The sequence below is a fragment of the Meleagris gallopavo genome, chromosome 14 (assembly GCF_905368555.1).
Source record: "Meleagris gallopavo chromosome 14, MGAL_WU_HG_1.1, whole genome shotgun sequence".
NCBI classification, from domain to species: domain Eukaryota; kingdom Metazoa; phylum Chordata; class Aves; order Galliformes; family Phasianidae; genus Meleagris; species Meleagris gallopavo.
The window spans coordinates 18,935,483-18,950,731 of NC_139417.1; the positions used below are offsets into that span (position 1 = coordinate 18,935,483).

General features: G+C 45.5%; 1 protein-coding gene and 1 long non-coding RNA gene across 6 annotated transcripts in view; one reads left to right on the forward strand and one right to left on the reverse strand.

Annotated features, from left to right (window-relative positions):
- The window catches only part of GRM7 (glutamate metabotropic receptor 7), a 219,736-nt gene extending 212,678 nt beyond the window's left edge, over positions 1–7,058 (forward strand). For both annotated transcript variants that reach the window (XM_085235846.1, XM_031555624.2), the window contains one exon: positions 5,933–7,058. Coding sequence is in view for 1 of the 2 variants with exons in the window: in XM_031555624.2 (XP_031411484.2) it covers positions 5,933–5,982 (50 nt within the window). In the remaining variant the exon portion in view is untranslated. The remainder of the gene's footprint in view (positions 1–5,932) is intronic.
- LOC109369987 (uncharacterized) overlaps positions 1,939–15,249 on the reverse strand; it is a 114,604-nt gene continuing 101,293 nt past the window's right edge. For 2 of the 4 annotated variants that reach the window (XR_014886368.1, XR_014886367.1), the window contains exons 2-3: positions 7,279–7,361; positions 1,939–5,935 (exon numbers count right to left, since the gene is read on the reverse strand). This is a non-coding gene — a long non-coding RNA (uncharacterized LOC109369987). Of the gene's footprint in view, positions 5,939–7,278; positions 7,362–15,249 lie in introns of all 4 variants that reach the window. The other 2 variants (XR_014886370.1, XR_014886369.1) reach the window with 1 other exon arrangement.

A 15,249-nucleotide genomic window follows, 5' to 3' on the forward strand; every position in this document is an offset into this window, starting at 1 on the left:
ACAAGCAACAGCTGCTGGCAGTGCGGGTGTCTCAGGGCCCACACAATCCAGGGGAAGAGGGGACGGTTGCTAAGCAACTTGGCTCTATTTCCATTTCTGCCATTTCAGCTCCTTCTCAGCTTTGTGCTCCGTGTCTGCGGCTGCTTAATTTGATCCTATTTGCAGTGACAGTGTAGGGTCTTGTGCCTCTGATAATGATTCACACAAAATGTACCGATCGTCACACTTAAAAAACACATTTGGGTTTGGGCAGCCGGGCTCACTGCCTGCTGGACAGCACCTGCGGGCCCTCATCTCAGCATCCTGAGGCCATCATCCATCCCTCCGTCCTCTCTGATGGCATTTAATGAACTAATTACACTGCTCAGAGATGCCTGCTCTTCTGGAGGATCAGCCAGCCCCAGGCCTCTCTCTCTGGCTGCCACTCCATGTATTTTTATTGCTGCTGTCACACATAGCACATCCTTCATTAATGTCTGACCTCATATTTCCTTAGAGTTCCTTAGCTTAAATTACAAGAGGGTGAGGCAGCTGCGTGAGGGCTGTATGAAATCAGCAGTGTTCCCAATGAATGATATCCAACAGAACTGAAGTGATCTTGTATTGGAAGTTTGCACTTATCCCAAAGAGATGGGGATGAAGTGGAGTTTCTGGGGATTCTGGATCCTGCAGAGGCAGATCCTGCCCTTGTTGCTTACAGAACTTCATGGTGGCATCCCTCCCATTTCTGGCCAAAAGAAGGAAGAAAACCAGTTCCCAAAAGCAAAGCAGAGGGATAAAATCTTACTAAGGAATTTGAAAAAGAAAACCAACAAAAAAAAAGTAAAGGCAAACTTAAAATATAATTGACACCACCCACTTTCATTCTGGTTTTGATTTTCCAGCGTGTCATGGAGATTACAAGTTGTATATTAGTAATACATGCTGTAATGCACAGCGTGTCACAAGAGCAGCTAAAGAAATACATGATGACTGTATAAATCTATACAGTGCTATTACATAATTGTTCTATTAATTTCCAAAGTGCATTTACTCTCCAAGCAGCCCTTGCTGGGAGTTCTGCATAATGTGCAGAATCTGGAGGGCCGTGCTCATCAGAATAGATATATATCCTGCATATATTAGAAAATAAATAAAAACTTGCATTCTTCTTAGTGTGCTGCTGTCAAGTATACTTCAATTCAGCAAGGCTTTTAAGTAGAGCTAAAAGTTATTCAGATGCTCAGCTGAGTGCTTTGCAGACTATAATGTTTTGCCCATATTTAACAGAAGCACTTCTCCACCGTGCTTCAGGAGCTTTCCTGGAGGACAGGTGGGTGATAAAGTCACACAAAAAGAAAGAACCCATTCCCATGGTATTTATTATCCAAGCAGGTCTCTGTCTTCTCACTGGCCTGCCAGGTATGTCAGGGCTGAGCGTGGGCTGGGTGGTGGTCTCCTATCAGGAGCTGGAGGGCCGGGGGTGGCAGTGCCATATGGCATGGGGTTATCTCTTTGCTGGGCAGCACAGTCAGCCCTTGTCACCTTTGTTCTTGTCACCAGGCTGCCATCAGGCCTTTGGGTACTGGGTAAGTTAGTGACTGGGAAAAAGAAACAATCTCTTTAGCAACTTCTCACTCCCTGTTGTAATTCTTGATCTGCTGACAAACCTCTCGGCGACTCAAACAGCACTGATATTTATGGCTGTGTTCAGTGCTGAACTGCTAATTGTTGCTGCTTTGCTGAGTGACAAGGACGTGTGACAGCTAAACACGATGTAACGTATGAGAAGAGAAGGCTGTAAAGCAATTATGGAGCAACACTCTTTTAACTCATGTTATATTTGCAATTTAACATATTTGTATGCCATTATTAAAACATGAGGTTCTGAATAATCTGTGTAAAAGTCAGGCAGTTCGGGCTGCAGTTCAGAGACAAACAACGTCCCACCAACACAGGTACTGAGCACAGGAATTTATTGTGGAATGGTAGTATCTCTGATATGGATACATTGCCAACACAACGGTAGTGAACAGAATGGGAGAGATGTGAAAACGTGATGTAACAATTTATATACATTTAGCTATGAAGTTCTGTCAGGTTTGTGGTGAGTATGTGAAAGTATTCGGGGCTGTTGCTCTCAGTTCCTGCTCATTTATTGCCTGGCTAAAGGCAGCATGTGCACAGCTCTGCTTTTCAGCACAGAGCCATCAGAGGGGCCACACGTGTCCACTTCTCTGTTGGATGAGACAGAAGTGGAGTTTAATAACCAGCTGCTGCTTTACCTGGCATGGATGGTACTGGTTTCCAGGCAAGAATTAAGAAAATATAAAAAGAGAAGTAAGCATGATCTGCCACAATGACTGCAAAGGAAATCAGAGCAGATCCAAGCTTGTAGCCATCACAATGTCAGCTCTTGCTCAGTGCTGGAAGTACTAAGACAATGTTTCATATCTTCAATAGCCTGAGATGCCCGTAGGCTGCAATAAAATTCATCTTTTGCACTGTAAATCTCTCCTCTTTAAGCTTGGAAGAGTTAACAAATGTGCATAAAATTGAAGTGAAAGTGATTAAATCTCACTCTGAGCAAGTATTGACAGATCTGCCTTGCTTTTGGATGCTCTGGGAGCTTCTTTCTTTGTGGCCTGTGCTCAAGATAATGAAAACCAGTCAAGTGATGAAACATACATCCAAAGAGGATTTTTCCTTCTATGTATTTGTTTTTAATACGTTGTTGGCACAGGCGATACAGTCACTTCAATTTCTGTCATCCACTTATGGCAGGGGATGGGTCTAGACTATCACTGCCCCCCACCCTGCTAGGGAGGCTGGACAGTAGCTGAAAAAGGAAGAGTTCTGATAAATTCTTGTGTTTTGAATAAATAGTGTTTATTTTCCCTGTGCAAATAGACAGGTCGTCTTCATTTCCATAAGCTGCAGTGAGTGTGGGCATGTTCTTCCCACTGGGTTGCTCAGCTGCAGGCAGTGTGAGGGCAGCTTGAAGTGAGCGCCTGCATGTGAGGAGTGTGGGGATCTGCCCCAGGAGAATGGGAAAGGCTATTGCATATGAGATACCAACAACCAGTACATAACAGTGGTAATTAAATGTTAGCTCATCTGCAAGCATCGCTTGTTGGTATCTTGAATGCAGTCTCATCCTTAACGTTAGTGTCATGCCATGCCATGAAGTGCCGGGGCTCTGTGGTGACTGAGGTGCCTCTCAGTGCTCCCAGCAGTCCAGCTGCCAGCAAATCATGTGTCAGTTCCATTTCAGACCTTATTGGAAAGTGTTGCTCTCGACTTCTTGCTCACTGAAAGTTACTTTCATATTGAGAATAAGTGAAACGTTCGTAGAACTGCCCCTTCCTTCTGTCACAGTAATGTGTCATGGCATGTCCAGCATCCTGTGCATCCCTGGAGCAAATCTTCACATCCTTTTGGAAGTGTGACAGCCTCCAGTGGTTTCCAGTGTAACGTGGACCAAACAATTTTCAATTAAGTGGAGCAAAGTTAAGGCATAATGTAGTGGGAGCTGAAGAACCCTGTGCTGTGCTGTGCTGTGCTGTGCTGTGCTGTGCTGTGCTGTGCTGTGCTGTGCTTGACAAGCATGTGAACGCTTATGTGAGACGCTTACCTATGTCAGGCCCTAGCCTGGAGGCTGTTGGCAGTTTAGCCGTCCTGTCTGTATGGATGGCCTTGTATTCTTCCCTGCTAACACTGTCGCTATTTATCACAATTAGAGAAAGAAGACCCTTGTCACCAACAGCAACATGGAGCCTCTTGTAACAGGAGGTCACCTTTTCTGAAAACAAATTACAAGTTACAAATTCTTCAAGAGGAAGAATATTTGCAAATAAGCAGTCAATCTGTTTCTTTTCCTCAGGGCAGCCCGTATGTAAGAATAGCTAGCAGCCCACGTTGCTCACACGGCTTATTTGCTGTGTGAGTATCTCTGCACTGGAGGTACCATCCAGCACTGTGCATTCTGCATAGCACAGCGACTGGCTCACCTCCAGTACAGCCAAGTCAGTGGCCAGCTGAGGTTGACATAATTATATGCATATTAATTACTATGTGTATGTAATTTGTGAGAAGACAATCTGTTTTCATTGTTGGAAAGCCATTGTCTATTAACACGAACAGCAGCATGGTGAATGAGATCTGTATGTTTCTCCGTTAAAGAACGGCATGCTCGTGTATCACGGATTAAAGCATGGTGAGTCCTGGTAATGCTGATGTTTCATTAGCATTCCTCATCTTCATGTAAATTAATTTCTTTGAGAAAAATCAAATCTGTACCTGGTGCTAATTGCCCAGTGATAATGAAGAGCTGACTCTCATTATCGAGGCAGACCATTGCTCTCCTGATGTCTTCATATCGGAGCTTCTCTGGAAGGCTTCAGCTGGGCTCCGAGTTCCTGGCGTCAGTGCAGGAGCAGCTGTGAAATGCAGCAGCTGTGTAACGAGAGATGTGATCTCTTCAGTCTTAAGAACAATCTTAAGAACCAGGGAAGATCATCTCCTAAAATTACCATGAAGCTTTTATTGATCACTTTATCTGAATTACGGGTGATACTTTTATCATGTACATTTTTCTGTTGTAACAGAGCAGCTCCAGAAATAATTGTATTGTCTAGGACTGAGATGCATGGGACTCATCTTTTCACAGAGAGGTGACAGGAGTACACACCATCAAAATATTTCTTAGTTGACTTCACTTGGCACTGGTGGTTCACTGTTACATTGAAAATGAGAGATGAGATGCTGTGGTAGAATTTGCGAGAAAACTCATTAAGCAGAATTTCAGGGTTGCTGGATGGTAAAGTGAAAGCCCTGTAAGCGATGGAGGGGTGACGTTACATGAACCAGCCATGGGGAGTGTCAAAATCTCGTTCTCTGTTATAGGAACTCTGCTGCTATTTGAAATTGGAGCATGTAATGGATAAAGCTGAAGTAGATCACAAAATAATATATGTAATTACTTTGCAACCCATTTCCTGATTACACATTTTTTTTCCAATTGCATTTTACCTCTCTTCAGCATTTAATAGTGTACCATAGTTTATTGGATATTTGCGGTCTAGTCTTGCAGGATAATGAGTTTCATCCTCCCATGTGTTGAACACCTTCACGCCCCAGAGCAGTTAATGGGAATTGAAGATCAGCATTTTGCAGGATCAGGCCTTGACTGAGCAAACAGCACCGACTGTTGTGTAGAGCATGGCAGAACAGATAAGTGGAGTTTCAGAGTAATACAAAGTAAGTTCTTTAGAAGAGGAGGAAGACCTTTTCTTCAGTCACTGGACGCAGTTCAATTCAAAACCCCGTCAACTCAGGGCATGTAGTCACATCCTCGTTACAGAATCTGCATATAAACAGTGACGTTTTTGTTAACGTGCCTGATGGAGAACGTGCCACCCAAGTCCCTAAGCTGTCAGTGCTGCCAGGGTACTGCACCGTATTTTGCTCAGTATTCAGCTGCAAATATTTGCAACTTACTGACAGAAATGTGTAGCATTGTTCACAATATAGGTACTGGCTGCTTTTACTAATTAATGCGTGCGAACAGATTTAATTTGAAGGCCATAATTAGGAAAGCTGGTGCCTTGACCCCCACACTGAAAAAATCCCGGAAGTCATAAATCTGGAACAAGAATCACCTTTTTTTTCCCCCTCCACAAGAAAGCCAACTCCTAGCCCAGGAGATGCAAGAAGTTGGAGAGAATGTCATCACTGTTGGAAAAAGTCCTGAAATCCCACACGGGATCTAGTTAGGGAAGTCAGCAGGTGCACAGCCCAGGGGAAGGGCTCCGTGCTGAGCACACCGACGGGGCAGCACTGGGTTCTGGGGGCTCTGGTTGGCTCCGCGTTCCTGACCGGCAGAACAGCAAGAGGCCTCGTCACGGAGGCCTTTGCCGACCGCTCCGGTGACTGTTTCCCACTTGTCTTTCAGGCCCTGCTGCAAAAAAGAAGTACGTCAGTTATAACAACCTGGTTATCTAGCCCGCTCCGCCACGGGCGCGAGGACGGAGAGGACTGCCATGCGCTGCGGGCACGGGCCTCCAGCCGGCCCCGCCGCCAGCAGAGGCCGGGCCGCGCCGGGAGCTGCTGCCCACGGCCGCTCCGTGTGCCCGGCGTGGGCCGGGCGGTGAGGTGCGGCCATGGGGCTACAGCCTGGCCCTGCTCCGCCGCGGAGCTGCCGAGCCCACGGCACGGAGGAGCGCTCCCCGGCACTGCGAGGACTCACAGGGGCTGTTCTGTCTTTCTATGTACTTCCAGACTGCAAGTTTTTGAACTTTCTGTACAGTTTGTGAGGATTTTTGCATATCGCCATCCATGTTGTTTCGAGGTCACTGTTTTTGTTGGGTTTTTTTTGAATGCACAGTTTCATTGAGGCCCTATTCTCTGAGACTTAGCACATTAAAACAAAAAAAAATCTAAGGATCTAAAAGACCTATGTACATGACCTGTATGATTACTATTGTATCGCCGCAATCCATTTTTTTTTTTTAACAAAACAAAAAAGAATCTAAAGACCAAAAACTGTGCTGGCGAGGTGAGCCCCCCCCACGTCGATGGCTCCGGAGGATGCAGATGGGAATTTTGCTGAGTTTTAGTACAGGTCTTGATATTTGGAATGCATGCCAGTAATGTATTTTATGGTACATGTTAATAATTTATGTTTGATATTTGTATTTGTGTTCTATTTTGTTATTTTATTTAAGGTATCTGACTATTTTGCAATAATTTCAATGATTCTTATGATATTTGGAAGGAAGAATATGGCTTTTACATGTCTTGAGGTTTTTCTTTGTTGATGCCCCACCATGACTGACCAGTGTGGTAAGGACTTACAAAGCATGTATGTTTTATACTGTTTGTAATAAGTAATTTCGTTAATCTTGCTGCTTATGTGCCAATTTAGTGAAACCAATCTTTGCCGCGACCTCCTCCCTTCCTTTCCATTCTCTCGATCTTGTGATATTATCCAAGAATGTATCAATAAAGGGTTTTGGTTAACTTTTTTTTATTTACTCCAATAAATATATTTTTTCAGTTGTTCCCTCCCCCTCCCCCCCTTGTGACTACACTTTATTTCATGACACTGCTGGAGATCCCAACCCCTTGGGGCTTTGTGGGGCCACCAGCACAACCCCATCACATCAGCCGTGGGTGTGGGAGAAGAGTGGGAGGACACCGGGGAGGGAAAGAAGGAAAAGGCAAATCGCAATGCTGAGTGCTGGGACCTAGACTGAGTGCTGGAAGCTGATGCTCAGCTGCACGGAGAGCCCACCTCACCTCTCTGTGTTTCGCAGCTCGAGTGCTCCCTTCAGCTTCTGAGTCTTCTTGGTGACATTCAAGGATATTCTTTCCAACAGCCACTGAAATGCAGTTAAATCAACAAGTAATCAAAGTCAATCTAGTGGGCAATTGTTGAGAGAGCTGGGGGGAAAGGGAAAGCACTGCGACAAGAGGTGAGAGGAAGCTCATTCAGACTGCAGCACAGCACCTGCAGAAGCTGCTTTGGGTGACATCTGACGATTGCTTTGCAGAGCATTTAGCCTCCCATTTTCTCTAGACAACTTGATCAATTATACTGATGAAGTTAATCAGCATCAAAAGAGATTCTGACAGCTGTGGGACAGCCCCAGCGCATGGCGATGAAGACCTCATTGGCAGAGCTGGACTGACTGCATGGGCAGCCCAGGGGGCCGGGGGTGATGCTCAGCCTTCCATGGCTGTGCTAATATTCACAGATACAGTCATTAACGGCAGCAGACAAAAGATGACGTTCCATCCAAGTAAAGGCTTTGTTAGCAAGAAATGAATTATCAGCCCAACAAATAATGAAAACAGAGCGGCTCTGCAGTGTTATCTGTTTTCTCTGCACAGACCATAAACACAGGGGCAGAGCCAGCGTCAGGCTGCGGTAAGTGTGCAGCCATCAAACAGTAAGACTCTGTTTTTTTTCTGAGTGGACAAAAATTGATCTGGTGGCTTCTTCCTTTCTTTGAAAGGCGGGGATGAGGAGGAAGTAGAGTAATGGATGATGTGGGACTGGGGTGCTGTGCATTGGAGGTGGTTCTGTTTTTCAGTTCATTCTCCCAGTTCGTGTTGCATTAGATCCAGCAGAACCCAAAATCTGGGTTAGCACAGAGTCAGTCTCAAATATCTGGCACAAATAGCTTTCCAGTAAACCAAGGAGGCATTAACAGCCTGCCATGTTTCCCTGTGTCAGAGTCCTGCTATGCTGGCTTTGCTCTCTGCTATTCAGCACCTTCTGTTGCAGCCCTGTGGTGCACTCAGGCCCTGCGGACTCAGCTCCCTGCAGCACAACCTCCATATGCAGACCTGTCCTCATGCAGCTCTATTGTACCACATTTATTGATGAAGGACATGAATAGCCACATATGTATGCATGAATCTGCATCTAGAGATAACTATTTGTGTTGCACACGCAAATACAATTTAGAAAAACAAGCATCTATGCATGAATGTTGGTGTTCAAAAACGTGAGTGCATTAGCCGGCTTCTGGGCCACCTCTCCCTCTCTGTATCCAACCTCTGGAGGGAGTCACAGAGGTGAGAGCAGAGCTCTGGGGCTCTGGCACAGTGAAGGCATGAAGCTGAAGAGTGTCTGCTTTTCCATCCCAGCAGTCACACCGTGCTATTACACCCATGCTGCACATTTTCAAACCAAAACTGAGTCCTTACCTCCGTTTGAGACCTGTATTTTACAAAAGACTGTGCTTCACAGCAATGCAGTGTTACCTTTGTTTTCAGAGCATCTCTAGCAGTCCTACACATGGGTACAGTGCTGTGCCTTGCTGTCCCTATCTGCTGCTGGCACGGGCGGTGTCATGCATGTGACAGCTGATGGCAACATGCAGTTTCATGAGGAAGAAGGACTTTGTTTAGATAAAAAGAGCTGGTGGAGTTTCCTTCACAGAAGCCATGATCTTGTACCAGTGGACATGGCAAGACATACAGCAGAATAGTGCAGCACAGGTACAGACAGACAGACGCTGGCGGAGCGTGCATGCAGAATAAGAAGGGACCATGTGCACATCCATGTGAGCTGCAACATGGTGGTACCCACCTGAGCACACACAGATGAGAATAATGTTCCTCACTACTATTGTGGTACATACCAGGAAAAAGACCCACTAAAAAAGTCCTGAGGGAGCAGAGTTGTTTTTTGGGTTTTTTATGCCATTTATTACAGAGGCTGAATCTTGCCCAAATTCTATGAGTGAGTTAATGCCATGTTTATTGTTCATAAATATTATTGCAGAGTTAAGCTTTCTGGACATGCTATGTGATGGATAATGACAATTATTTAGGCTGAGTCAGAGCTTAGTTTTCATTTGTGACATTAATTGCCTTTATATATAATTAAATGCACCATAATACAGCCATATACAGAATCTGTGCATCCATGAAAGTGCTAATCAAATGTTTTTATTAATTTCTAAGAGCTTTCTGTAAAGGCTTTGATACAGTTGAGTGTTTTCCAGTAAACAGTCTATTGGATAAGATGCTTAGCAGAATGTTTTGATAATTGCTCTTTGTGCTAGATGTGCAATTAATACTATTAATGCTGGGTGATGGCGGGGGGAGCGGCGCTGCCTCCCTGCTGCTCTGCATGCTGGGATTCCCACAGCAGTGCTGCCCAGCACAGCGATGCTCCCAAGAGGCAGATTTGGTTTGGAGTGCTCTGATGGAGGTGTGCAGGGCGTTAGGAAGGGATTGGGCAGCAGCATCCCAAGCCATTCCTCTGCTCTGTGTTTCACACCTGCAAGTGTAAGTTCCTATAAGCAATTTTAAACCTATGATGTGGGTGTGATGCATGTAAAAAAACACTCATAGTTTTGGGTCTGAAGAATTGCAAGCAGAGCAGTGAGCACAGTTGGATGTCAGTGAGCAGATGATGGCCGAAAAGGATGGTGACCTGTGTACAGTGCTGCCTGCATACGTCACATCTGGTAGGCCCTGAGTACTATGAAGAAATAGAATGAAATAGAAAAATAGCCATTTTTTCACAAGGATATGAAGAAAGTGCTTGACATTCCTCACAAAGTCACTGCTCTGGTGGGTATTTCTGAACACACCCATCCTCGTTTCCAGAGTGGGCCAATGAAGATGTGCACACCAAGGCAGGCACCCAGGGCGCCGAGTCCAGGATGCTCATGCCCGATGTCTTGCATTTTTTGGTTGAATCTTGAAGAGATCTTAGCTTTATTCAATGAGAGGAGGAGAATGGTTTTTAAACTAAAGTTTTCATGTGGTGGAGTGCTGCCCTAACAAACACGGCTGGATCCCAGGGCAGTGGGTGGCAGCAAGCCGTTCTGCTCAACCCACAGAACCCCAGCTGTCCCCACAAACCTCTCCCTGGCCGTTAGCTCTGCAACTCAGGACAGCTTGGCAGTGCTGTGTCTGACCCTGGGACCCACGGCACTGCCCCAGGCAAACTGCACAAAAATAGGGGAAAAGATAAAAGTGCATGAATTACAAGGCATATCTGAGCCCTGGCTGTGTATGTAAGGGTTGTTACAACCACAAAAGAAAGAAGTGAAAGGAGAGCATCTCAATCTCATGCCCTTCGGCTGATGCTGCCCAGGCAGCACCATGCTGGGTGTCCGGGCAGACCCAGGGCTCGGTGATGGCAGGAGCACAGCCAGCTTGCAGCCAAGGGACACAGCTGTTTCATAAAAACAAGTTCAGGCCCCATTCTTGCCTGCATACTCATTTTGTTCATTTTGCAGACAGAAAAATCACAGAGTGAATATTAATGGCTGTGATCTTAACCTGGCATTATTTAAAGCCAAAATGGTAAATGTTTACTTAGAGCCAGCAGGATTTTTACTCAGTACGGATCATTTACTTTGGGCCAGCATTGGGGCTCTGTCATGTGGGAATTTGGAGAGGGCACGGTGCTGAGCACAGTGATGGAGAGGCCTGTGGTGGGAGGCCCCACTGCAAGCAACGGTGGGGACCAGTTGGGTTTCTGCAACCACACTGTCAGGTTCTAGGTTGTAATTTGGGCAGGTGCTCAGGGCTTCAGCTCCAAAGAGCCGGGCTCAGTCCCTGCTGGTGGAAACACAACAAGGCTGCTGCTAAGCAGGCTGCTTTTAATCCTTGCCGGTGCTTTTACCACTCCAAAGGGAAAATCTTCCTTAATCTCAGGGACTAAGCAAAAAAGAAAACTATATTTGTATGACTTTTTGACATTAAAACAATGGGATTAGCCCATGCTTTTCTTAACAGTTTCAGATTTGTAAGGCTCAAGATAAAAAAAACCTGAGCTGCTCCTTGGACATCAGACACTCAGCATCCTACAGCCAGGAGCATCTGTAGCAGCAATGCTGAGTCAGGGCTTGTTCCACTGATGGAGCACCTGGCAGAGGGCTAGGCCAGCCCACGGGAGCTCAAGTGCATGCAAAGTACCCCAGAGATGAAGAGGTGGGGGCCAGGATCCACCCCTTGCCAGACCTCATTTAAGGGTTGGCAGTGGGAGCAGGGGTATTTTGAGGAAGATTCTTGCCTACCTGAAGCCTTTCAAAGGTAAGCAATTCTTTTCTTTCATTTCTGCAGTTGCTGTATTTGGGTTTGTCTTCACTTGCTGTAGCTGAAAACTTTGCCACCCCACTGTTATCATTGTAATTCCATTGCATTATACTTGATGAGCCAGCCAGCTTTATTTAGGATGGATTATCAAAAAAAAAAAAGAAGTCTCGGATGGTCACTGGGACCACAAATATACCTGAAGAGGAACTTCTGGGGGAAGCTCTGGGATTCCTAGGTTCCATATGGCTAAGTTCTGTATGAATTATTGAGGAATGGGGACCTATCAGGGACAATGGTCCCATTATTAAATCCCCTTCATAAATGGCTGAATTTTTTTAATAAATTAGGACAAAATCTTTTGACAACTGAGGAAAGAGTAATAGCAGTATCTGCTATGGCATGGCTGCTGCTACTATTAACTCATATCGTTTCTCTGAGGAAGAATTAAAAGATGAAAATGAGCTTTTAAAAGCCCATATTAGACAACTGAAAAATCAAATTACATCTTTGACAGGGCAAACTGCCTCTCCTTCAAATAGAACTTCTCCTTTGAAATTAAAATCCATGCCATTAGAAGGGGAAAAGTACTTGGATCATCAGGATCCTTGGATCCTAGTTGAATTCAAGAACAAAAAGGCCAAGTAGACTAAAATCCAACTAGAAGATCTGGGAACCTCAGATCCTCTAGAATTAAGACCAATAATAACTCAAAAGACCAAGAAGATCCAGGGTAGGCCAGCATGACTGGGATGTAGGGGTTGATAGTGTGGTAATTAATGGGCCTGAGATTTCCAAACTTGCATCTGTTACCACACATCCAGCCCTCAGAGGCAATGGTAACACATAGTGATGAGAACCATTCTCTAATTCAGTGGATAATGGTGGCACGTAGAATTACCTGGCTGAACAACAGTGACATACTGATAAATACTGGCTTATGGACCTCAATGGAAGAACTCCAAAATTATATCAGAGAATTAGGAATGAAGAAGGCTACTTATGATGACGCATTAGAGAGTTCTGACCTGGTTAAGTTTGGGCAGGAATGAGGGATCTCATACTACAAGACCTTCCCCACCAGTATGGCACACTGGTGTCCATACTGAACCCTATAGTGGCCTCAGAGGCCATCATCCAACAAGCTGCATAATTGGTGGCTGATCTGGAGGACACAGAGCGCAATATCCAGATGTTGTACCACAGACTCCTCAATCAGGACCCGTATAGGTATTCCAAAAGCAATCAGTGAAAAACAGTTACTGGCTGCCTACTCCACGTTACAGGTGGTGGAGCCAATAACTCAAACATCTGAAGTCATAGTTAAGACCACCTTGCCATTTCAGGGGTGAGTGCAAGATCTGACCCGCTTCACCAAGACAGGGTGGCCCAAGCACAAACAGTGGCACAATGGGTTGCCTGTCTCAGCCAGAGGAGTGCTCTGTCCTTATCACCATTGAAAGAAGAACTACAGAAGGCCGTTTATTGAATGCTGTGATGTTATTCTTAATGCTGCCCTGAAGACAGACTTTCAGTCCCTGCAGGGGTGGACAAAGAGACTTCATGAAACCCTGCAGGATCTGAATGAAAGGCCCAGAGATGGCAGACCCAGTGCCCTGAAGATGCTGCAGACCACATTACAGGCACCAAACCTAGGTAAGACCACAAATTAGCAATGAAAATAATCTTCTGCTCCCTGCCCCTGAAAATAGAATCCGGCATTCATAAAATAGAATGTCCTTGGAAGGTGCGAGTAGGACCAAAGTGGTGCAGCCTACTTGCAGGTTGGGAGGTTGGGGGATCAGTAGTCCCCCCCCAGTGATAGGTACATAGCTGCAGACATCATGATCAACACTGGTTTTCATCACTAAGGGAACCTTAATCGTGTCCCTATGGAAAATCCCCCTCACCCCCTTTTAGTACCTAATAATGTTATGCAGCCTCAGATACCAGGCCAAAGGGTATGGTAAATGGCAAGACGGGCCCCAGTGCAAGCTGAAGTGTTGTCCCAGGACAGAAACATGGCCTGTATGTTGCTGTGGAGGGCGGCCCTACCCCTTCTGGCACCTCTGAATCATCCTGAATCATCTACACTACTCCCTGTGAGTCTCTTTGAGTCCGCAGGATCGCCAGGAGGAACAACATGACATCAATATGCTCCTACAACCAGGAGCATCCTACAGCTGGTATCGTCCTGCAGCATGCCCAGCCTAAGCACCGGGCAGGCTGTGAGCAGTCAGCATTGTCCTAAAGCTCCTCTGGCCAGCAGTAAACCAATGTGCCATGTTTGCCTCAAATTAACCAGCAATAGTTTAAAGGTCTTTATCCAGGCATGTTTTATTGAGGCTGTGACTTCCTTCATACATTTTTTACAGGTTGACTCAAGCTGTTGAACACGTGTTAGTCAAAGAGGAAAAAATAAACCCTTTAGGGTACATGTGGGCAGTGCTTAGTGAGGGATGAATTTATGCACTGTAGCACCATATGGAAAAGCATAAACACGCATTTTGCCCATAGATAAGTGACTCAGTGTTAACTTTTTTGTTTGTTCATGAAATTTTTAGATAGCAGGATCTCGAGGAAGCTTACCAACCAACTCCTATTAATAGAATAAAACCAAACAGGAGAAAGTACGGAAAGCAAACAGAAGAGCCTTCCCTTGTCATAGGCCCCAAGCTTCAGCAGGAGCTTACCATCCTGCCACTGGATGCAAAGCAGGAGGCTGCTCTAAGGACAGTGCTTTGTAAGTGCATTGCAGAGAAGAGGCAGGCTGCGTTTAGTAGAGGTGAGCTCTTTATGAAGGCTATTTCACTTAGTACAAAATGTATTTGTCTGTTGTCTTTCATTTACAAACACAGGAGAAGTACCTTACTGAAATAACCAAAATGTGACTTCTTGTGCAATTAATTTTATATGTAATTCATCTCATAGAACTTATACAATGTGAATAACATGTGGACTATTGATGCTATTCAGCGAGCAAATGGGTTTTCTTGGCAGCCTAATGGTCTGTGCAAAATGTATTTGAGTAGCTTTAGCTATTTTTCTGAACCCATTAGCTGCTATGAAAATCTTTAGTTAACCTAATCTTCTTCTTCCATCCATCACTAAGTGTCATCTGCTCCATCCCACAGTGCTCTGCAGGCCCTGGCCCTTACTTACAGCCCTGACCCAGCCCCAGGCTGACACGCTCTGTTCCCTGGGCAAGGACAGGGATCGGGGCCTCCACGTGTTCCTCCCCAGCTCTGAGGTCTTGGAAGGGGTAAATCTCAGCACTGATCTGACTTCTATGAAGCCCAACAAGGCTGGTAACAGATGATTTGCAGTGCACTAGCATGGGAAGGGTCATCAAATCAGTGCTCCCAAAGCCCTGCGTGGCCAGCAGTACCCAAAGGAGATGTAAATGAGGATCACCTGACACTTGGGGCTGGTTATCCACATCTTGCAATTAGTGCTAAAGCATGGTAATTAGGCCATGGCACATGAATCAGCCTTTTGTTTAAGGTCTGTTAGGCAATAATTATGTTTTCTGGCATGTGCTTGGCTTGGGACAATTTTCTATGACACGTTAATTATTGTCCCTGGGCTGAAGCTGCACACAGACCCTGCCCCACCTTGCCAGGGGCTCTGAAAGAATTACTCCATTTTGTGTGGTTCTTCCTAATTTCCCACAGTTGTCCCATATGAGATGCGAGGAAGGTTTTG